Source organism: Daphnia pulex, chromosome 10 (assembly GCF_021134715.1).
Source record: "Daphnia pulex isolate KAP4 chromosome 10, ASM2113471v1".
NCBI lineage: Eukaryota > Metazoa > Arthropoda > Branchiopoda > Diplostraca > Daphniidae > Daphnia > Daphnia pulex.
In genome coordinates, this window is record NC_060026.1 from 3611039 (window position 1) to 3632604 (window position 21566).

Below are 21566 nucleotides of genomic sequence, written 5' to 3' on the forward strand. Positions count from 1 at the left end.
TCGAGTATGGACTATGGAGAGAGAGAGAAAAAATTCTGCCATAGTGACGGACTATTTTTCTCTTTGTGCGTGAAGATATTAAGCTCATAGGCCTACTATACTAACTTTTTTACCACGAATTGAATATACCCATTTTGTATTTTATTATCGCCTGACTACACATGTAAAATTAATAAGACCACAAAAAGACGTCATTGATACTGTGTCTCATATAAGACCAGTATGAATAAACCGGAATAAACACGATGTCTGAATCTCCTATTTAGTGTCACCTATTTAGTGACCTAAATTTCCACTGCGATTAATTCTCGAAATAACTATATTTCAATCCATTCAAATTCAGCGGTTAACCATATCAGTGCCTGCGGCCTTGTAGTGTACATTGTACAAGCCCTAAACCTTGAAAGTAGCATCGCCGGAGTGTACCCGCGCTATGTTATGTTGGTTATTTTTGAAAAAATTCACTAAACGGCAACGTTATTGGGTAAAAAAAATGGCATCTCGAAAAGACTCAAACAACCCACGAAGGCTACAACAAAGTTTTACCCTTGTTTTACTTAATATTTTGTTTTAATTTAAACTCAAGTTTAAACAATTTTGGATTTTTTTTAAATTTCATTAATTTAGTAAATTTACCCTCATTATTCAATCATTTTAATGGAGAAATATTTGCAAATTATTTTCATTAACTTGAAAAACACAAGGTAGATCACCGCAATCTACAAATCAGCGATCACTCGATTTCTATCAGAAAGGAAGAACTGCCTCGTTACGACTTGTGTAACCATCTTTTAGTTCGAGCTCGCAATGGGTAGGTTCAAGGTAGTGGGTTGGGAAATTTTCTCGTTAGTGGGGTCTTGCTGTTGTGTGATTAAGGTAGAAGGTCGATATAAAACGATGACGTTGACATTCTGCAATGTTCCCATATATGCCGAACCACGAGACGAGTTCCTAGATAAGCAGCTGGAAAGAGAACAGTAATCAATCAGGCATTGAATGCCCAACCAAGTGATCATGCAAATGACGGCCAGATAGAAAAGTGCCAGACGGAAGTCGAACACGGGCCACCCCCATAAACTTTTTAAGTTGTTCAGATGGTTCAAGAATTTTTAAATTGTACGTTGTGCTGAAAGGCGTATTCAAAGTTTCCCGGTGAAAAGACAAGTGAAGCACGATCGCTCGAACTGAAGCCCCTCTGGTCTGGTTTACCCTTTTCCCCGTGTCGCCGCTCTGAGTCGTCTGCTTGAAATTGTTTCAGTTTTTCGGCTAGCTTTAATGTAGAGAAATTGAAGTTAAAGCTTAAAGTTAATGTTTAGATACTTTTCAACCGACATTTTTGAATCAAGATGTTGCAACAGTTGTTGAATTCCTTTTCAAGACTATGTGTCACTAATAATCGCCTTACGTTATCACAATGTATGTCGGTCAAATTTCCAACACTCAGCCTAACATGAACAACACACAACCCCAACTCCATCAGATACGTTGCATAAATAAATTTGGGTATTTGACAGAACCTGGATGGAGAAACATCGGTAACAAATGGTTAGTGAAATTCCCTGAGGAGTACACTGTAAAGAAACTACCACTCATGAAGTTGGCAGGAAGAGATCCTACCACAGGTAACATTTCATTTTCAATTGAAAAAAGGATTTTTTAAACTGTTAATTCCTTCTAAAGGTAAAAAAGTGTATGGTGGTCTTGGAGGTGGACACAAGAAAAAGTACCGATGGGTTGATAATGTTCGTTCTGGACCAAAGGAAGGGCCTCCATTGGTTGAAAAAATCTTGAGACTGCAATATGACCCATGTCGAAGTTCAAAAATTGCATTGGTAGCAGCTGGAGACAGAGTAAGGTACATTTTAGCATCCTCAACTATGAAAGTTGGAGATTTAATATCAACATCTGGGCACATCCCCAGAAATGCAAGTATGTATATACAGTGTTATAATACTGATCAAGACCTTAATTTAAAGTGTAAATTTCTTTGTATAGTTCGACCAAAAGAAGGAGATGCTCATCCATTGGGAGCACTGCCAGTAGGCACTGAAGTTTGGTAATTGTTTTGATCATCTGTAAACAATAGTATAAATTCTTAGAAAATCATATTTTGTTAGCTGTGTAAACAGTACTCTAAGCTAGATCAAGGTTAAATTTGCATTTTTAAACAAATAATCGTCACCTGTAGCCGGTATTTTTGGACTCATTGACCTCGTCTGATGTGTTCGTGATGTTTACAGTGTTCTTGTAACCTCTAATTACTACCTGCCATTTATTTGTCTTCTTCATTACAATTATTCTTTAACCTGTTTTTCTTTTTCAGTCTGGATGTTGCCATGTGAGCAGTGTCAGAGATCAAGTGGATATAGGTAAAGGAGTAGGTTGTTGATCCTCAACTTTACCAACAGTGGGGAAGGGGTCTTTCACGATGAATGGCGAAATCCCTACAATCCCCATTATTAGCCTGGCTGGCATTGCAAGTCTCAGCGACTGTAAGTTTTATTTACACATTAATTTTTTGTTTGTTCTGAATCGTAAAAACTTCCTATTATTTATTTATTAGTGCTACCTGAGATGCCATTGCCGGTGCCCCTGGCTTCCACACAAGCCAGTCGTTCATTACTTTTCCATCCAAGAGTCGCTGAGGAAGCTCACAGACTCCTGTCTCCTCATGATGATGCCTTGGCAGCTCAACTTCAACATGCACTCACCACGACCTCTTATAATCCCCAGCACATAATTCTAAGGTACTTTCCACTTCATACAGCATATTTATCTTCATTTATTTAATTCATCGACAAATTCTGTTACACATCCAGAGATCAACGCTATGAGAATTTCAATCACCCAGAGCTCTCACAACCCCAACCTGAGTTACTGAGTGCAATACTGCAGCGAAACCCACACGTCTTTCGTCAGCAGCAGCAACAACAACATCCACAGCCATGGAACAGCAATCAGAGTACTGTGCATCCCCATCAGCAGCAGCAGCAGCAAGCCGTGTACAATTCTCAGCAGCAAATTGGTTATGCATCACCTGCCACTCATGTCGGGGCTTATACACCAAGTGGCAATTCTGATCAGGTAGAACCAGAGAATTCTTTTGCCAAAAGTAGCTGTTTTCATGTTTCATTTTTCATAGGGATATGCTCCTCAGCAAAGTCCTGCTCCAGGATTGCCCGCGCAAGCCGCCATGAATTACGTTCCACAGGGGAGTCCATATTCCACGCAGACGAAGCTTTTGGCTGCGCAAAACAATGTATATCCTCAGCAGCCACAACAAGAGAACTACAATAGCCCAAGCTGGGGGTATGAAAAACCCGTTCATACTCCAGTACCAGCCCAGCAGCATTGCCAGCAACAACAATCCCAGCAGCATTATCCACAATATCTTCCTCAACAACCGCAGCCAACACACCCTGCCATGCCTCTTGTAGAGCCGCAACAGCCACAACAATATAATCAGCAACAGCAAATTCATCCGCAGCAAATCCAAGAGCAGCCTCCGACACAGCATCCAGTTCCACAACAGGCTGCACAACCCCATTTGCCGGTATACAACCACCAAGAGTTCCCCAACGCGATAGCTTCAACGCATTCACACGAAAGAAAAGAAACTGAAAAATCTACGTTCCAACCCCAACCCATCGTACCTCAGCAGACAGCGAATAGCCAACCGTTCACTGCGTCCGTTAAAGTGGATCCCATCGCTCTGTCGTCCATGAATAATTCCTCACAGCAAAATAATCGGTACGTAATTTCATATAATCCTTGGTGGTCTTGTATCTTTTTTTATTAATAATCTTGTTCCATCAGGATGTCCAGGAATCATAGTAGTGGGCGGCCGTCCTATAAAGAAGACTCGGATTCTGACGGTGGAGGACGTGGAAAAGGAAGTGTAGTTGTGAAACCAGTGGAACCAGTGAAGGAACAAAAGCCAATTGTAGAGGAGAGTAAACCCAAAGTGAAAGTGCGGAAAGAAGACAAAGACAGAGAGACTCCTCGTAAAAGAAAATCCACCGGCGGTGAGGTGACGACACCGAACAACGATGAAGTGGCACCGGCTCCAAAGAAAAAATTGAAAAGACTGGAGCGAAAGGTCGTCCATGACGAAGGCAAATTGAACGCGGAAGAACTCATGGAGACAAATACGTTTCAAAGATTTACGCGCTTAGTCGAACACATTTTCGATGCTACGGAAGATGCTGATCTGAATGCCCCGGCTGATCTGGATAACGACACGGATATACCTCAGGAGGCAATGATTCCCAAACAGCAACTCCACGATTTGTGTGCAGAAGCAGCTAAATTGAAGGTATATTTTTATTTTCTAGCCGATAGCGTGTTTTTAAACTTTTTTTTTTTTTTGAATTGTAATCTCATTTCTTACTTAGTCAATGGGTGCCATGTCAGCTGTTCCCCCCGAGAGACTTGTTCGGTTACTCAATCTGCTCGAAAAGAACATACGTGATGGAGCCAAAATTTCCCTTCTCGGTATATTATCGCAAAGTTCACTTATTGAGTCCCATTTTCATAACATGCGCCTGTCGAAATTACAGGGGATCCGGATGAAGATGAAGAGGAGAGCAAATTGTGGACGGAATTGTCTTCTGAGCGTGTACTCCGAGCTGTAGAGGCGGCGCTGGCAGCCCTTCATATCCTTACAGCGCCAAGCATGCCCAAGCGAGCCTACCTCGAAGAAGTCATTGAGAGAATTGTTCAGCTGGCCAGGTTCCAGTTGCAGCATTCCATCTATCCGGCATATGATCCAGTATACCGGACCGAGTCCAAAAAGGATGTCACGATTTCAGGTATATTTTGATTGATTGATTCACAGACGCACGAAATCCAGCATCGCTTCATTGGGCTTTACAGGCGGAAGTTCAAAGAAGAAAAGGGCCCACGTACGAGAAGTGCGGGACAAAACTGTTCTATTGGTCTATCATAAAATGGTAGGCCTAGTCGGTTTGATGGCTGAATTGTTGGCAGTCCAGACGTTAACGGATACAGCTGTACTCCATCTTTCAACCGTAGGTGTTGCACCTTTCTTCGTCGAAAATATTCCAGAATTGCAGTTGTCCACTTTGAGGTATAAATTTGTGATTTTTAATGGAATCATTATGAGCAATTGTTAATGTTTTTTTTTGTTTGTTTTATTTTTTTTTCGTGCCGGATATAGATTAGTGACGACGATCTTTAGTCGCTATGAAAAGCATAGACGATTGTTGCTCGACGATATCCTAGCTTCCATCGCACGCCTGCCCTCCTCTAAACGAGGACTTCGCACTTTCCGCCTTAGCGCCGAACAGCACATACAGATGCTCAACGCCTTAGTCCTTCAGCTCATACAATGTGTCCTATGCCTCCCAGAGAAGCTAGGGGCTCCTCCGGGAACAACCGTTTCGGCTGAGGACGTGGATAGCTCTGTCTTGGTAGGCTAATCTTTTTCTCCCCAATTTCTTTTTGTATGCTTGTACCTAGAGAAGCTTGTCTAAACTCAAATTAATGTCTTCCTTAGGCAATGGATCCAGAAGTAGTGGTGAATACAAGATACGACACCGCAGTCCGAACAGCCGCCAATTTTCTATCGGTCTTTCTCGGGAAATGTGGAGTTAAAAACAACGAGGAAGTTGATTATCGTCCGCTGTTTGAAAATTTCGTACAAGTAAGAGTTATTTCCAGGAAAAGGTTAAGGTCAAAAGTATCTAATAAGGGTTGTTTTCATTAGGATCTCCTGAGCACCGTAAACAAGCCTGAGTGGCCGGCCGCCGAGTTGTTATTATCGCTGTTGGGCAAGCTGTTGGTGCAAAACTTTAGCAACAAAAATGTCGATGTGCTGTTGCAAGTGGCATCCCTAGAGTACCTTGGCGTAGTGGCAGCTCGTCTCAGAAAGGACGCCGTCAGTTCTCAACTTAAAACGGACACTATCGATCAATTGCTGAAGCAGGTTCGTGAAGATGAAGCTAACAACGCGGTGGAAGAATTCAAATCGAAAAAGCATAAAAAGAAGAAAAAGAGCGGAGACAAAGATCACGAGAAAGAAAACATACCAGCAGATAAAATCGAGGTACTTGCAAAAAAAAATTAATAAAAGATGGGTTGTCATTTTTACTAGATCATAAGCACAAAAGATTAATTGCAATTTATTTTGTTTTTAGGTTCTTCAGTCATTGTTGCTCGATTATCTTGCTGTCAATTCTCAATGTGATCCTGCAATGCTTCATGCACGGCATTTCTACGTCGCTCAATGGTACATGGATATAAAAAACAGTGTGACCAAGAGATCCGTTTCGTCAGAAAATATACCCGAAACCGGTGTTGAGGAACGACCGAGGATTAAAGAAACACCTAAGAAAAAGAAGAAGAAGAAAAAGCGTAACCACTTTTCTTCATCCGAATCCTCGTCTTCGTCCTCGTCTTCTGAGGACGAAGACGACAATGCCAAGAAACCTGAACAGGAAAACACTGCCGCTGATTGCAATGACCACAACCAATCCCTGGAAATGGCCGATCGGAGAAAGAAGCTACTACTCTCCAAAATCAATCCTTTCCCAGAAGCAGCACCTGGTACAAGAACGCAGGTTTTAACAACGCCTCTTGATGCCGAAAGCTCAGAGCTTATCACACGTTTTTTGGCTTCCAAAAGACAGTTTTCTCAAAGCTTTGACTCGTATCTCAAGCACATTTTGAAGGTAAACAATAAAAAACTCTATCCGTATTACGTGTTTTGCTCAATTGCATCACTTTGTATTTTTAGGTCTTGACGGAACCGGCTATCGCTGTGCGAGCCAAAGCCATGAAATGCCTGACTCAAATCGTTGAATCGGACCCAGTCGTACTGGCCCGGTCCGACATGCAACTTGGTGTTCATCATTCTTTCCTGGACCAAAGTACAGCAGTGAGAGAAGCAGCTGTTGATTTAGTAGGAAAATTTGTCCTATCACGCCCAGAGCTTATTGACAAATATTATACCATGTTGTCTGCGCGTATCTTGGACACGGGAGTTAGTGTTCGCAAAAGAGTCATTAAGGTAGTCATTAGTTATTTATTTGATAATAATGACTCAAATGTAATAATTGCCAATTTTTTTACCAATAGATAATGAAAGACATCTGCACCGAATGTCCCGATTTCACCAAGATTCCAGAGATATGCGTAAAGATGATCAGAAGAGTGAACGACGAAGAAGGTGGCATCAAAAAGCTGGTCATGGAGGTCTTCCAAGCTATGTGGTTTAGCCCAGTCAGAGATAAGCCGACACTTGACTTTAATGCTTTAATGAGAAAGGTACTTGAGTTCAATCCCATCAATTGGATTTCGAATTTCAAGTTCATTTTTCATGCCATTTCTCAGGTTATGAACATAACTGACGTCGTGGCCGCCTGCAGAGATACCGGCTTAGATTGGCTTGAGCAACTGCTTCAACAGATGTTTCGACCCAAAGAAGACAAAGAAGACGTGACAAAAGCGAATGTTGAACCTTCCAAAGCCCTATTGATGGCCTACCAAAAAATCGTTGACTGCTTAGTCGAAAATATTCTCCGACTCGAGGAAGCTTCTCTTGCTCGAGGCCCCAGTTCCGGTGAGTCCATAATTAATTTTTTGAATTAAACGAATTTTATAACGATTTTCTTTTCCGTGTGTAGCGGGATCGGCGGATGGGAAAAACTCAAATGGCGGAGAAACGAAAGGAGCTTCTCAGCGATTAGTCGCCTGTATGACTACGTTATATTTGTTCGCAAAAATACGACCCTTACTACTTGTGCCACATGCCATGACCCTTCAACCGTACTTGAGTCTTCGCTGTAGGACTCAGGGTGACTATCAAATTATTAGTGACGTTGCCCGGACATTGGAAGTAGTAGTCCCCTTGCTGGAACATCCAAGTGAATCTTTCCTCGCTCAACTGGAAGAAGATGCTGTCAAGTTGATCTTGCAGCATGAAAAGGCAGTCGTAGCGGCTTGTTTATCTTGCCTTGGCTCGGTTGTTAATCATGTCACACGGAATTTCAAGCTCATTCGAGACTGCTTCCGAAAATATTTCGGTCCGTTGACTGAATACAAGCTTATGCACGAGAGAGACCCCGACAATCCGCGACTCGTCCAACACCGGCCTTTTTTCCGAAGAGCACTTTTCACCGTGGGATTGCTACTGTGGCATTTCGATTTTACAGACGAAGAGGTGATTATTTTGTTTGATTGTTTTGATCTCAGGATTACCGTGTTGAAACCTTGTTTAAATTTTGGTTTCAATGGTTTCAGGTGCGTTACGGGTTACCTGACTCTACCAAACAACAAGTGATGGAGATACTTCTTTACTTTGTGTGCCAAAACTGCACTGATATGCAGTTCTTCACTCTTCAGGTATTTAGAAAATATTTCTTAACTTAAATTTGCCATATGTAATCTTGAATTTGTTTTCCAGGCTATTGGTTCTGTTTGCATCAGGCATTACGACTTCATGTTGGGAGAATCCCTGAAATCAGTTTATCTTAATGTAAGTTAAAATTTGTGGTAATCGTAATTTTCATCAGGCTCTTACTTAATTTTCCGGCTCTTTTTCTTTATTTAGCGTTTATTGGAACCTTCTGTTGCCTTGCGACTAAAAGTTCAAGTGCTAAACAACATCGAAACATACCTTCAGGTATATTTCTCCTGTGATTCATAGTTCCTGATTCAATTGGTTAATACAACATTTCTCTGTAGGAAGAGGAAATTCGAATGATCAAAGAAGATCAGCAGTGGTCCAAGACGTCAAAGAAGGAGAATCTCAAAGAAATGGGAGACGTAACCTCTGGAATGGCCAGTACCGTCATTCAACTTTATCTAAAACCAATCCTTGATTGTTTCTTCCATGGCGCGTCCAGTGTTCGACAATCAGCTTTCAGAGTGACGCAGTTGATTCTTCAGCAAGGATTGGTAGGCTTGTTTGCATTCTTGATTCTCGAATCAATGCGGCTTACTCAAGTGAAATTTATTTCCAATAGGTTCATCCGGTGCAAATCGTTCCATACTTGATTTGCATCAGCACTGACGCAGAGCGAGTATCGCACGCAGCAGACAAACAGTTGCAGGAAATAGAAAAAAAGTACCCTGGATTCATTCACATGAAAGCGTTGCAAGGCATTCGACTATCTTACCAGTTACAGTCGCTAATTGAAAGTGCTCCAAAAGAGAATTCTCCTGTCCAGTCAGCTTCAAAGTATGTTTTCGAAATGATGAATTTCTAATTTGTTGGCTTATTAAATTATTTTCAATTTACAGGAGCACACCGGAGACTCCTAATAAGAAAATCGGTACCAAGTGTTCTGTGGCTAGTGCAATACAAGAAAGCCAAGGAATTGCTCGTGGTTTCCGGCTCAGGGAAGGGGAACACCCGTCTGCTCTCAATGGTTTCCTCTATTCCCTTCTTCGCGGTACTAAACAACAGCGAAGAGCTCTCGTGCTTTCTATGCTCAAACAGTTCGACGAGACCTCGAAGAACCCTCTCGCACAGCTTCTATACTTGGCAGACAATCTAGCTTCTTTTCCTTATCAGGTAAAATTCGGAACGCAGTTGTTTGGTTATATCGTTTCATTACTCCGTCAACATAAAAGTAATTATTGTGCCATTATTTAACAGGTGATCGACGAACCGCTCTTTTTGATCCATCACATTGACATTATGGTGTCTGTGACGGGGTCTAACCTCTTGCAAGGATTCCGAGAATCTCTGCTCCCCAGTGCTGTACCTACTAGTCCGGAGGAGGAGGAAGACGATGAAGACATTGCATCCATCATGCAACGGCTACCTCCAGACACAAGACCATTCGAAGAATTCTTGACGGCTGCTCAGGGTTGTCTCCTCCTTCTAATGCTTAAACAACACCTAAAGGACCAGTATGGCCTGACGGATGCCAAAATAACCCAGTATTCACCGTCAGAAGGGGCAAAGATTTACGAGAAGAACGCACCAAGGAAACTGGTCAACATATTTATGCCTACACCAACTCTACATGCGTTGAAAGGTATGGAAACACCAACTAAGCCTTCCCACTTGACGATAAATTAACCTGCTTTTTATTGTTCAAACAGAAAATCTCGGCTTAGGTGGATACTTGGAGGTGTCTAGTAAACAGAGTCTGGTGGAAAAGTATATCGAGTTCAAGCAGCTCATGCTCAACATTGATCCTGCCGAAGAGGACGAAGAGGAGAGACTGGCTTCCGCCATGCGAACCTATCAAGTTACCGAATCACCAGTCCCGACTGACGTCCCCGCAATGGGAGTGCCCATTTTTGGAGCAGCGCCGCCGATAATACCCGGCGTGGCGCTTATGGGTGCGCCGTCGACACCAATGAAAACCCCTCGATCAAAATCGTCGAAAACTCCGAGATCACCAAGAGGCGAGAAAAGCAGCAGTAGTAGTAAAAAGAAATCCCATAAGAAGAAAAAGCGGAAAATTGAAAGCGACGAGAGCAGTGATGACTCGGATTGCGACCCGGACTTCAGAGCTTGAATGCTTTTGATACTGGTAACTGCAGTTTCTCAAAGTCATTTTTTTCAGTTTGGGAAAGGTTACATCTGTCCCCGAATCGGCACTGCGGCATACAAAGAATTGAATTGTAAATGTCTACGGATCTATTTCCAAAATACTCTGTACCAGGCACTGTCGACTGTCAAAAGTCGGTCGGGTGAATCCAAGGAGAAATAATATGTACAGTTTTTTGCAGGGCTTATTTCTCATTTTCGCGATCTTTCCTGCATAGAGAACGACAAACTAGTGTTATACATATATATATTTACGCATACTAGAGAGGGATTGGGTTAAGTAGTTACAAAACTTTACTTTGAAATTCCCTCTCTTCATGTAATACCATGGAGACACTTTTACCATTTTGCCTCTTATGGGCTTTAAACGCGTATACGCGCTACCATATTTAGGTCTGTTATGTCATTTTGGGTCATTTTTTTTAAAGCAGCCAATTTTTTTTAAATGGTTTCTTTTAAAATATACTTGCGCGATGACGTTTAACTTTTATTGCATTTTTTTTTTTTTTTTTAATTAGACAATTCCGGACAATTCGAATTCAGATGAAGATCAAAATAAGTTTAATTGCACCAGAAACTTTGACTATATGACGAATCGTTTTTCCCCCTCATAAAATAAGTTTCGGGCCAATTAAATTAAATAATTAAAAGGAAAAAAAAAAGCTGGGCTGTGGGGATTTTCCTCCTCCGACGATGCACAATTAAGGTGCAGTGTACAATTATCAGCAGATAAGATTCACCTTTCGTACGAGAGGTGCCTCTGTCAGTTTCACCTTATTATTATTACACCTGACTCCAATTAGTATTATAGTCAGTTACGTAGCGTCGTGGTTGATGATTCGTCAATCCGCTGGAACCATTTGGCTTTACATTCGCACTCTTTCCCCCGCCGGCCCGCCCCATTGTTAAGTCAGACTGGCATATAGAAAAGGATTGAGGGGCGTTCTTTAGTTTTATATAGTCTCATTTCTATGACGTTTGAGAAACTCAGAAAAGTGGTTCAATTAGAACATTTTTTAGGATTTTCAACTGACAGTGTTGGGTGTCTGGGAGTCGTGACACAATGTCGTCGTGCTGGCGAATGCTGCTACCGTCACACTCGTCGTTTCTTCTCATTTCCCAGACGCTTCCGGCGAGCGCCATTGTGTCTGCTTCTATGACGTCGAGTCAATCCGAGGTATAAATGTACTATAAATATAAAGGAACTATTCTCTCTTTCATCTTTCTCATCAGCACGTTTCTATTTTGATTGGCACGAAGGTTTTTCCAACCCGACGAGTCATTGGTGCGTGTCTAGTCACCAGAGATACGATCGGAAAACATAAAAAAAAGGTATAGAGTACAGTTTAATAGGTAGGCGGATAGACTGGAGAAGGTGGGGGTGTCACTTTTCCTCCGAGCTGTGACGTCTACGTTTGGAATTACCCAGGGCCAACGCAAATAGTTCTCCAACATCTAAACAAGAGGAAATTAAATGTAAACGATTCTTTTGAAAAGATCAATTTCGAAAGGATTCGACGATAAGGGGCCACGACATTTTTCCTTTTTCTTTCTTATCGTTGGTCAATTGCGATAGCGATAATGTAATAACACGAAGTATTTATTTATTTTTAAAAATTTAGATGGTCTCACTCCGAGTGTCGCGTCTAGATTACAGACATGCGCACAGCCGGAGCCGATTTACCGACTCCGGCATAACAAAAAGTATTCGCAATTCCGCTTTTCCTACTCACACGACCGCAGGAATCCCCACGGCGCTGGCACGTCTATTCCGTCCACAATAAGTTCAGATTTGATCAATTCGTTCAAGTGTTTTGTTTGAATGGTGTGAAAAAAACAACTGTCGCTCGTATTATATTGACAGCCGGATTGCTGTGAGGGTTCAAAATGGAACGGCGGATGACATTAAGTGGCCATGTTCCGTCTTTATCTCTCATTCCGTTGGGGACTTGTCATAGCGGCAAGTACTACATCGACGGCGAATGTCTGGGTAAGCATCCCCCAACCAATTCATTTATTTTTCTTTACTTAAAGAAATAATTAAACGTGGAATATAATGAGCACCAGATTGGGAATTCGTCGGAAACGAATTATATGTCACAACACCAGCTGTGCAATCAAGACATGTTTGTGTGATTCACAGCACCCCCTAACAGTTATTTACTAATAATCTATTTCCACTTCTATCCGCCAGTTGGCCTTGTAGCTAAATAATAGGCTTTTCCGGCCAACTTTTCCTTTTTTCATTGAATGATGTGTCGTCACCATCTCCTCCACTCGACGTCACGAAAAACGAAGTTGAAAATGTTGTTTTCTTTCTTGCTACACTCCAGTTCATCTTGAAGAGATCAATATCAAGTTGGAAAACGAGGATCCCATCCATTACTCGCCCACTCCGGTGCGCCCTCGCATTCCTGGACATTCTCAACAAGGTATAATAGAAAATGAATAGACTAGATTACAATTCCACCAAACTAACAATTAATTTATGTGTGTATAGGATCTAATACCGATTCTTATCAACAGCCAGGATCAGCCCAGCATTTTGAATTCGACAATCAAGTATATTATAATATGGATTCGCTGATGATCGCTTATGGTTGTACGGTATTACTCGAAAAGTAATTTTTGAAATGTTGTTTGGTTTCCCTGTCTTTAAATAGGTTATTGGCTGAACTTACTACACCCCTAGAATGCCTGGGAATGGTCGGCGAAGCGACTCGATCCAATCAGAGCAGCACGACAACGCAACAAGTTGTCATCTACAAACTGACTCAGCTCCTCTACAACGCCAAGGAATCCTTTCTGGATGGTGGGGCCATACCAGTCGTTCTCAGTCACGTTTGCCACACCCTAGAAAAGGTAAAAGCGTTCTAATTGATCCCGCCCAGGTTATTTTATCCTTTTAACACAAAACCGTTTTCCCACCAAATCACCAGGAGCCGTTGTTGAGCGACGATAACATTTCTGTGAATCATTCCCTATTACTCATTCGCAATATCCTGCACGCTCCCGAACGACCTACTCAGATGGCGGACAAACGACAGGATCAGCAGGACCAACTTGTGCGGATTTTATTGGCCCAGGGACTAAATCGTCTCCTCATCAGCTTACTGGCCTGCTCCCAAAGGCGCCCAAAGGGTGAACTAATTAATTATATCACTTGAAATCTTTTATTTTCCCGCGTCTAAAATTAAGGTAGAAGAATGAATCAGCTGGGCGGAGAGGTAAATTTTAATTCGCAGAACGACGGTTTAAAATTTAATTTCAAAAGATCCTGTACATAAATGTATACGGTTGAAACTCTAATTTTCTATAATAATATTAACAATTTAAGTAAAAGAGCGAGATCCTTTCAAATGGTTTCCCAGAAAAAGTAACGTACGAGATATGTTACAGCTATAACGAGAGTAACTTAATCCATCGTATTGATTTTTTTGCCTTTAACCCCCTCCCCCCCCAGACATAGAGTCATGTCATACAGCACGCTTGCACCCGTTCAACCTGTAGTCTCTTAAATAATGAATTGCATTCGCTTGTGTCGTTATCAAATGAAAAACAAAAAAACAACTTTATATCGGATTATAGCGTTCGGCTGATACTAAACCGTTTTCTGTTTAATATTTGCGTATAGGAACAATGGATGGTGACAGTTGTGCAGCTCATTTCTCTCTTGTACAAGGATCGACCCGTTGAAATTATTTTACAAATTTTAGATGAAAACTGCACTCATCTTGAGCCGGAATTCTACTTTGACGAAGACCAGCCAAATCAATTTGGTATTAAAACTGAGAGCAAATGGCACGACAATTATGTAATTTGTTTCTACCTGCGCCAATAGATAAATCTCGACGATCTAGTCAGCAAAGTACGTCCAGCGGCTTCCACTCGGAAGCTTCAAACGCGCCGAAAATGACATCACCAAAGGTTACGGATTCAGTGATGAGGAAATCCAATCGAAGAAAAAGTTCTTCAGGAAGTCAATCCAGTGAGTCATAAAAATTGGAAAACCTTTGAACATTTTATATTTAACATCCGCTTTTCTCGTTTCCCTTTTTTACAGGTAAATGCGGAAGTTCGTCGTCTTCCGCATCATCTCAACTTGGCGGAACTAAATGCTTAAAAAAGTAAAATAAAATAAATAAATATTTGCATGGGAAACGCCATATGACTTAAATGATCTCTGCTCTCGGTATCCAGGAGTTTTAAAGGTTCCAAGAAATCAGAGAAAATTTTGAAAAAGCTTAGCAAATGCAACAAACTTGGACGTCGAGTGGAGATGAAAGGCAACGTCGTCGAGTACAAACCGACGGATGAAAGTACTTTGAATCTCCTGAAAGGATTTACCATCAATTTCATCCGGCAAGGTAATAATAATCCGCTATAGCGTATATCAATCAAAGTTTAAAATTTTAAACTTTCTTCTGATAGGCTACAACACGCTGGTGGGCCAATTGCATCAACAGATGCTGAAACAACAGGGCGACGCCCACCTCCAGCTGCTGGATAAGTCGCACTTTCTCTGGCTCATTTCTTATTTCCTTCCCATCGCCTCCCGGTTGGAATTGAGCGTGGAACATTTAAAAAACGTCTTAACTATTGATGTCCTGTGTTATCTGACGTGGGAAGCTGTTTGTCAGACGGAAGAACTAGAAATGTCTGCGTTTCAACATTCAACAGTCGATTTGAAACCGTGCGTGAGGCGCTTGCATTTGTGCGTGAAAGCAATTCGTGAATATTTGAAAACACTGGAGAGATTTTCTCGTCCTTCGACGTCTAGAAATGCAAATGCACCGGGAAATTATTTGATTACTCGACTGAGCGGTTACGTGCCAGCGATTCGGGACCTCCGTCAACTCTTTTTGCTCCAACTCCGCCAATTCGATCCTGTCGTTCAAAGTCGTCGCTATCTACTCGACGTCATCGCAACCAATCACATCTTATTGCTGGCGCTCGAACGGTCCACTGGGCAATCGTCACGCGGGAGTTTTGATATTGGCCAACACTTGACTCAATTCTGTTCGGAAATGATAGTCGATCGATACGGCACGGCCCTCGAAGATTTCAAGACCAACGTCTCATTCGTCAACGATTGCATCTTGACTCTTTTGCATCACGTCGCGGGCGATTTGGGCCGGGCCGACCTTTTGTGCCGGCCCGTCATTCTTCGTCCATTCAGCAAAATTTGGGCAGTGGAATTCAACGTAAGTTTATTACAATCAACAGCTATATTATTCGGAATTATTCAAATTGTCTGATTTATTTGCAGTTGCGTGACGACTGGAATGATTTGATTGAATTGATCATTAACAAATCAATGCGGTATTTTTCACATCATCGATACACGGAGACATTGCCTAGCAACCCAAATAATCCGCAAAAGATAAAAGATTCCGCTTCCCATTCGATGGATATCCTCCTACTAAAATATTCTGATGAGCAAACAATAGAAGAATCGACTGAAACAAATCAATTGTCGTACGAAGTACCTGACACCAACATTAAATCACTTTTGATTCAACTCAAGGATTCTGGTGCGTTTCAATTAATTGTAAACATTTTTACTCAAATAATTGGATTTTTTATTCCTTCAGGATTTCAGAAGCAACTGGACTGGATCCAGTCTTCATTATTATCAGCCTGTGCTGTTCGATTGGGGACCTACTCCGGCCAAGAATTCCGCCACCCCATATATACCCTAAGTTTTCAAATGAATTTGTCCTGCCCTTTGGTTCCCTGGACGGAGGTGGAAGCATCCGCCCTGCGTTCAGAACTCTTCCTCAATCTCCTATTTCGTATTGGTCTCATTCCTCCTTCCCCTCAGGCTGTCCTGTACCCTCGTATCCCGCGTGAATGGTCCCCGGACACTTTGTACAGTATCGCCCTCCTTTTCGGACCCATCGACCAGAAGAGGATCGATTTCGATTTGACTCGAGTCAAGAAAATCGAGTTATAGACCACCCCTATTCATCTGTCAATGTCCAAAATGTCCAAAGATCATCTTCTCACCCTTACATAATTCACGATGGCGTATCTCACCGTAAAGATTCGTTCCTGGAATCCAAGTTTCCTTCAGCAGAGATCGACATTTCTAGGCAAAATAGCATCGACTGTGTCTTCGACCACCATAGTCCACGAGCATTGGACAGGTAAATTAATTTCCAAATATCACGAATTTCAGCAGCCTATTTACATAATTTCCCATCAACAGTATCAGCACCACCAGTTCACTAGAAGTCCACAAAATGGACTCTAGCGACGACGAAGAAATGGAGGACCTTCTGTTTGTGACAGATTAGGCAGATTGGACGGTAGTGACGTCACAAGATAATTCAATTCCGTCTAAACGGACAGCGGTGCATGTTTAAACTATTCAAATTAAATGTGGAACAATTAGTTGATTCACCTCTCTGTAAATATTCTCCAACAATAATTTGGTAAGACATTTTCCCTATTATTTATTGGTCAACAATTAATTGTGTAATTGCAATATCGTATAATTAAATTAATTATTGACAAATTCTCAATTAATTGCGTCTCTAAGTAATTAACTAATTATCTCCCTAAATAATTGCTCTGTCTTGATTGACATAATTACGGTCGTCCTCATTCCAGAAAAGATGACGTAATCATTACGTAAATATTTTGGTTTACGTGACCAGCATCACGTTCACATCAGTCCTTGGCCCAAGGACCCCATCAAGGTCAAGCCCTCAAAAGACGTTGGTCACATCATCCCAACGGGTTTCCCTTATATACAGTTAGAACCTTCCCATGAAAACTAAAACATTCAATCATCTACTTGTGCTCGTGCTCTTCAGTCCACCCCTGCAAAGTTCTACCCAGTGTTTTTAAAAATTTTCCCAGTCACAGTGTATTAGTCATTCTTACGTAATAACTCTCAATGAAGAAAGAACAATGGCAACCACCCCAACTGTGTTTGATCTATTTTACCAAGCCGTCATCAAAGGTTCATTAGCCGAATTACACGACATCCGCCATCATTATTCGTGGAAGGCCATTTCGATCGAGCTCATCACGTCACTCACGCCGTCTGCCCGCTGGGCAAATTCGCTTCACGAATACGACCAAATACGACTTCCCGCAATCTTCGTTGAGTATATCAAATCTAGCCCGGCAAATAATATCAGTAAGAAAAGATAAATAATCCAGCGGAGTCATTGTGTGTCGTGTGTGACGTCTTTGTGTCAAATGAATATTACATCATTTTAAATAGTTGACTATATAGTAATAGTATACACACAGAGGGGGGGGGGAAGTTTTTCATTGTCTTCAAAGTTGACTCTATATAAATGTGTACAATAACAATAGTAAACTTTGTCGGAAATATAAAGTTTCAATTGCCAACTCACAAACTATTCACTCGCTCCGGGCTACACTCACTGTGATTGTATACTGCGCAACAATCCACCCAACCCCCCAGAATTTTTATTTTATGTTATTTTAGATATTTATTCGTTTCATTTAAGTAGATCTTTACACAAGTTGTTGACAATATAGTCCTATACGTGCTGGTTCGTGTTTTTTTTTTTTAAATAATTGAACAACATAAAACGCGTGTGCTTTTTATTAGTTTTATTGAAATTTGATCTGTCGACACCATCCATGTCATTAATGTGGGAAAGTAGGAAAACTGAATGAGAATGAAAGAAACAGAAGGCGGTGTGGTGTTATTACTGATACAAAATGTTGTCGTTGTAGCCCACCAGCTGATAGTACGCCTGGCGACAGTTGGTTAGCCTACCGCAAATTGTCATGCCGGGGATGTTCGGGTTCGTTCGGTCGATTTGAACATTGAACTGGGATGTGGCATTTCTCAATGCGTGACCATAACATTGCAGGTTGGGACAATGGACTTCCACCGGCAGGTTCTCGATGATGTCGTCGGAGGCCGCACGGCGACGGTCCTCATCTCCTTCCGATATTACGATTTTCAAATCCTCGAATTGATTTTGGCGTTTTAAAATGTCGATTTTCACGCCGTATTCCCGTTCCAGACGCTTGGCATTTTGACCCCCTAGGCCAAGGAAACGGCCAATGTGACGACTCAAAATTTTTGTAAGCAGGAGGCTGCTACCCACAACCTTTCGCTCAATATCTCTTGAAGTAATTATAAAATCCTCGGCTGGAATGTCTTGTTGCATTGGAATCTGTTCAGAGATCGGTTTCTGCCCATCCGTGCGGTTTTCGGAAGTTACCGGAGCATGTTGCGCTGAGCCTGGATGAGACTTGTGTGTACGCTTCGCCTGGGCGATTTGTTCTTCCAGTTGCGCGATCCGCCGGTCTTTTGATTCATCTGTAAATTGACGGAGTCGTTTGTTCCTTTCGGCATCAAGTTCCTGCCGGAAATATTTCGATTCTGACTGGGCGGATTGCGCTTGTTGAGTTAAAAATTCACACTCCTTTATAAGACGGTCGATGAGCTCAGTCATGGATGTTAGACCGAATTTGGCTGCTGTCACCATCGTCTTTATTAACCACCTCGATGCTTCAGGTATTGGGTCCGTCGTGTCAAGGAATTCTTCAAAACTATGCATTGTCTGGCACAGGGCAGGGATGTGGCCGTACGCCTGGTGGATGTCAGCGGTGGTCATTTGTTGGAATTCAGAATTGTTCATCTTTGGAGTTTGATTTTACTAACTTAATTTCACCGTTGAGAAATGTTGAATGTCTACTTGTGAGTTGAGTGGTCCTTATATGCACTTCAGTATGAGACTTTTGATTAGCAAGTACCCAGAGGAGGTCATTTTCATTAATATTTTATTTTAATATCAATTCAAGTTAAAATTCCTTTGAATTTTTTTAAATTTCATTAATTTACCCTCATTGTTCAATCATTTTAATGGAGAAATATTTGTAAATTATTTTCATAATCATTAAAATGAAAATCGAGTATGGACTATGGAGAGAGAGAGAAAAAATTCTGCCATAGTGACGGACTATTTTTCTCTTTGTGCGTGAAGATATTAAGCTCATAGGCCTACTATACTAACTTTTTTACCACGAATTGAATATACCCATTTTGTATTTTATTATCGCCTGACTACACATGTAAAATTAATAAGACCACAAAAAGACGTCATTGATACTGTGTCTCATATAAGACCAGTATGAATAAACCGGAATAAACACGATGTCTGAATCTCCTATTTAGTGTCACCTATTTAGTGACCTAAATTTCCACTGCGATTAATTCTCGAAATAACTATATTTCAATCCATTCAAATTCAGCGGTTAACCATATCAGTGCCTGCGGCCTTGTAGTGTACATTGTACAAGCCCTAAACCTTGAAAGTAGCATCGCCGGAGTGTACCCGCGCTATGTTATTTTTGAAAAAATTCACTAAACGGCAACGTTATTGGGTAAAAAAAATGGCATCTCGAAAAGACTCAAACAACCCACGAAGGCTACAACAAAGTTTTACCCTTGTTTTACTTAATATTTTGTTTTAATTTAAACTCAAGTTTAAACAATTTTGGATTTTTTTTAAATTTCATTAATTTAGTAAATTTACCCTCATTATTCAATCATTTTAATGGAGAAATATTTGCAAATTATTTTCATTAACTTGAAAAACACAAGGTAGATCACCGCAATCTACAAATCAGCGATCACTCGATTTCTATCAGAAAGGAAGAACTGCCTCGTTACGACTTGTGTAACCATCTTTTAGTTCGAGCTCGCAATGGGTAGGTTCAAGGTAGTGGGTTGGGAAATTTTCTCGTTAGTGGGGTCTTGCTGTTGTGTGATTAAGGTAGAAGGTCGATATAAAACGATGACGTTGACATTCTGCAATGTTCCCATATATGCCGAACCACGAGACGAGTTCCTAGATAAGCAGCTGGAAAGAGAACAGTAATCAATCAGGCATTGAATGCCCAACCAAGTGATCATGCAAATGACGGCCAGATAGAAAAGTGCCAGACGGAAGTCGAACACGGGCCACCCCCATAAACTTTTTAAGTTGTTCAGATGGTTCAAGAATTTTTAAATTGTACGTTGTGCTGAAAGGCGTATTCAAAGTTTCCCGGTGAAAAGACAAGTGAAGCACGATCGCTCGAACTGAAGCCCCTCTGGTTTACCCTTTTCCCCGTGTCGCCGGTCTGAGTCGTCTGCTTGAAATTGTTTCAATTTTTCGGCTAGCTTTAATGTAGAGAAATTGAAGTTAAAGCTTAAAGTTAATGTTTAGATACTTTTCAACCGACATTTTTGAATCAAGATGTTGCAACAGTTGTTGAATTCCTTTTCAAGACTATGTGTCACTAATAATCGCCTTACGTTATCACAATGTATGTCGGTCAAATTTCCAACACTCAGCCTAACATGAACAACACACAACCCCAACTCCATCAGATACGTTGCATAAATAAATTTGGGTATTTGACAGAACCTGGATGGAGAAACATCGGTAACAAATGGTTAGTGAAATTCCCTGAGGAGTACACTGTAAAGAAACTACCACTCATGAAGTTGGCAGGAAGAGATCCTACCACAGGTAACATTTCATTTGCAATTGAAAAAAGGATTTTTTAAACTGTTAATTCCTTCTAAAGGTAAAAAAGTGTATGGTGGTCTTGGAGGTGGACACAAGAAAAAGTACCGATGGGTTGATAATGTTCGTTCTGGACCAAAGGAAGGGCCTCCATTGGTTGAAAAAATCTTGAGACTGCAATATGACCCATGTCGAAGTTCAAAAATTGCATTGGTAGCAGCTGGAGACAGAGTAAGGTACATTTTAGCATCCTCAACTATGAAAGTTGGAGATTTAATATCAACATCTGGGCACATCCCCAGAAATGCAAGTATGTATATACAGTGTTATAATACTGATCAAGACCTTAATTTAAAGTGTAAATTTCTTTGTATAGTTCGACCAAAAGAAGGAGATGCTCATCCATTGGGAGCACTGCCAGTAGGCACTGAAGTTTGGTAATTGTTTTGATCATCTGTAAACAATAGTATAAATTCTTAGAAAATCATATTTTGTTAGCTGTGTAAACAGTACTCTAAGCTAGA

At 41.2% G+C, this 21566-nt stretch overlaps 4 protein-coding genes across 7 annotated transcripts; all 4 read left to right on the top strand.

The window, feature by feature from the left end:
* Nucleotides 1–1327: 1327 nt before the first annotated feature.
* LOC124204845 (39S ribosomal protein L2, mitochondrial-like) lies at nucleotides 1328–2415 on the top strand. The gene is made up of 4 exons (XM_046602066.1): nucleotides 1328–1622; nucleotides 1681–1929; nucleotides 1996–2056; nucleotides 2324–2415. Exons 1-4 carry the CDS (start codon nucleotides 1415–1417, stop codon nucleotides 2340–2342), a joined length of 537 nt encoding a protein of 178 aa, XP_046458022.1. The 5' UTR covers nucleotides 1328–1414; the 3' UTR covers nucleotides 2343–2415.
* On the top strand, nucleotides 2393–11013 carry LOC124204843 (nipped-B-like protein B). The gene is made up of 24 exons (XM_046602060.1): nucleotides 2393–2492; nucleotides 2564–2747; nucleotides 2820–3084; nucleotides 3143–3750; nucleotides 3817–4315; nucleotides 4395–4494; nucleotides 4560–4811; nucleotides 4876–5089; nucleotides 5180–5432; nucleotides 5519–5665; nucleotides 5729–6067; nucleotides 6159–6692; nucleotides 6758–7030; nucleotides 7099–7287; nucleotides 7354–7582; nucleotides 7647–8182; nucleotides 8263–8364; nucleotides 8426–8497; nucleotides 8573–8644; nucleotides 8707–8919; nucleotides 8988–9202; nucleotides 9265–9538; nucleotides 9623–10007; nucleotides 10075–11013. Exons 1-24 carry the CDS (start codon nucleotides 2429–2431, stop codon nucleotides 10494–10496), a joined length of 6441 nt encoding a protein of 2146 aa, XP_046458016.1. The 5' UTR covers nucleotides 2393–2428; the 3' UTR covers nucleotides 10497–11013.
* LOC124204844 (protein timeless-like) lies at nucleotides 10461–17055 on the top strand. Of its 4 annotated transcripts, none has more exons than XM_046602065.1 (15): nucleotides 10461–10511; nucleotides 11549–11705; nucleotides 11789–11860; nucleotides 12151–12518; nucleotides 12862–12960; nucleotides 13029–13390; nucleotides 13468–13669; nucleotides 14163–14307; nucleotides 14370–14516; nucleotides 14592–14655; nucleotides 14729–14895; nucleotides 14960–15732; nucleotides 15798–16062; nucleotides 16123–16677; nucleotides 16740–17055. In XM_046602065.1, exons 8-14 carry the CDS (start codon nucleotides 14172–14174, stop codon nucleotides 16482–16484), a joined length of 1914 nt encoding a protein of 637 aa, XP_046458021.1. In that variant the 5' UTR covers nucleotides 10461–10511; nucleotides 11549–11705; nucleotides 11789–11860; nucleotides 12151–12518; nucleotides 12862–12960; nucleotides 13029–13390; nucleotides 13468–13669; nucleotides 14163–14171; the 3' UTR covers nucleotides 16485–16677; nucleotides 16740–17055. The 4 variants fall into 4 exon arrangements, with proteins under 4 accessions (XP_046458021.1, XP_046458020.1, XP_046458019.1 ...); XM_046602063.1 differs by lacking the exon at nucleotides 10461–10511 and having other exon boundaries at nucleotides 11553–11705; nucleotides 11789–12312; nucleotides 12393–12518; nucleotides 13029–13090; nucleotides 13192–13390; XM_046602061.1 differs by lacking the exon at nucleotides 10461–10511 and having other exon boundaries at nucleotides 11553–11705; nucleotides 13029–13090; nucleotides 13192–13390.
* Nucleotides 17056–20837: 3782 nt separating this feature from the next.
* On the top strand, nucleotides 20838–21565 carry LOC124205425 (39S ribosomal protein L2, mitochondrial-like). The gene is made up of 4 exons (XM_046602872.1): nucleotides 20838–21045; nucleotides 21104–21352; nucleotides 21419–21479; nucleotides 21553–21565. The coding sequence occupies exons 1-4, from the start codon at nucleotides 20838–20840 to the stop codon at nucleotides 21563–21565; spliced, it is 531 nt and encodes a 176-aa protein (XP_046458828.1).
* Nucleotide 21566: the final 1 nt, after the last annotated feature.